The sequence below is a fragment of the Galeopterus variegatus genome, unplaced genomic scaffold (assembly GCF_000696425.1).
Source record: "Galeopterus variegatus unplaced genomic scaffold, G_variegatus-3.0.2 Scaffold2545, whole genome shotgun sequence".
In the NCBI taxonomy this organism is placed as follows: Eukaryota; Metazoa; Chordata; class Mammalia; order Dermoptera; family Cynocephalidae; genus Galeopterus; species Galeopterus variegatus.
The window spans coordinates 203,745-205,167 of NW_007728656.1; the positions used below are offsets into that span (position 1 = coordinate 203,745).

General features: G+C 58.6%; 1 protein-coding gene across 1 annotated transcript in view; it reads right to left on the reverse strand.

Annotated features, from left to right (window-relative positions):
* Positions 1–1,423, reverse strand: part of SSC5D (scavenger receptor cysteine rich family, 5 domains) — a 38,608-nt gene that overhangs the window by 1,748 nt on the left and 35,437 nt on the right. Inside the window, exon 14 of the mRNA XM_008582230.1 lies at positions 168–675. Within this exon, the coding sequence (XP_008580452.1) occupies positions 168–675 (508 nt within the window). The remainder of the gene's footprint in view (positions 1–167; positions 676–1,423) is intronic.

Here is a 1,423-nt window from a genome sequence, read left to right on the forward strand (position 1 = left end):
TGGTGTGAGGGGTGGTGGTGTGTTGCACGGTGGTGGTGTGTTGAGGGGTGGTGGTGTGTTGAGGGGTGGTGGTGTGTTGAGGGGTGCTGGTGGGGTGAGGGATGCTGGTGTGTTGCAGGGTGGTGGTGGGGTGAGGGGTGGTGATGTGTTGAGGGGTGGTGGGGGACTGAGGGGTGGTTGGGGAGTGAGGGCTTGTGGAAGGGTCTGGGGATCCAGAAAGTTCTGGAACTGTATTGGGGTATGAAGTTGTGTCCAGATCTGAGGTTGTGTCAGATTCTGGGGTCAGCTTTGAGGTGGGAGAAAGGCTGGTCACCTCTGACGGTGCAGAGGGGTCAGAGGTCAGCTCTTTGGGCAAGGTGGGTGGTCGAGTGGGTGAGAGCTCCGGAAACTCACTGGAGTCAGGGGTGGACAAAGTAAGGTGAGGGGTTGTCACTGTGAGGTCAGGATTCACCCAGGAGGCAGGGTCTGGGGTGGGTGGCGAAGTGTCAGGAGGGTCAGAGGTCGCCTCCCGCGTTGAAGCTGATTCAGGGATGAGCTGTGGCCTGGAGTCAGAGGTCAGCGGGGGACCTGGGGGCCCTGGAGAGGCTGAGGGATCTGGGGACGAAATGGGAGGTGCTGTCCTGGCTGCGGTGGGTTGCAGGAGCCGTCGCTCGGCCCACGGTTTCCTCTGGGAACCTGGAGGAGGAAGAAAAGACCGACGGACGGCCTGAGGTCAGTCTGACCCGCCCACCTCGCGTCCCGCCCCGCCCCTCGAGAATTCGACCAATGAGGAGGCGCAGAGACTCGTGACGTCATGGGTCGCCGGCAGACTTCACCCGGCCCTAGTGCCCCTCCTTCCCACCTGCTCGAATGACTCCAGGCGCCACCTGGCGTCCGCTACTGCAGGAGGATGTAAGAACGCACAGAAGCCGGGAGGCGGCAGGCGCGGAAGCCGGGGGAGTGCGGGGGACGTTGGAGGGTGTGGAAGCACGCGGGGCGCTGTGGAGGATGCCGGGATGCGCGGGAAAGCGGGGAGAGGGGGCTGCAGGAAGGTGAGGTGAGGGAAAGATGGAGAAGGAGAAATGCAACAAGGGGGTGGGGCGCTTTGGGATGCGGAAGCGTTAGGGAGTGTTCAGAAAGGTGCAGAATACAGGAGGATTCTCAGACCGCGGGTGGGGCGGGGGATGGGCGAGCAGGGGAGGAGGCAGGGAGACAGGAGAGGGCGTAGAAGGGTAATCGTAGTAATCAAGATAAATACTTTTATGCAACATTGTTAAACTATCAAAATTAATGCAAAGGATCCACGATGAACAAAAAGTTAAAATTTTAACCAAAGGCTAGTTCTGGCCGGGCTGGGATTAGGGTGAGTAGAGTGAGGTGGGTAGGATCCTGTCTTTAGTTAAAATTTTGATATTTAGTTCAGCGTGGATTTTTTTTTTTTTTT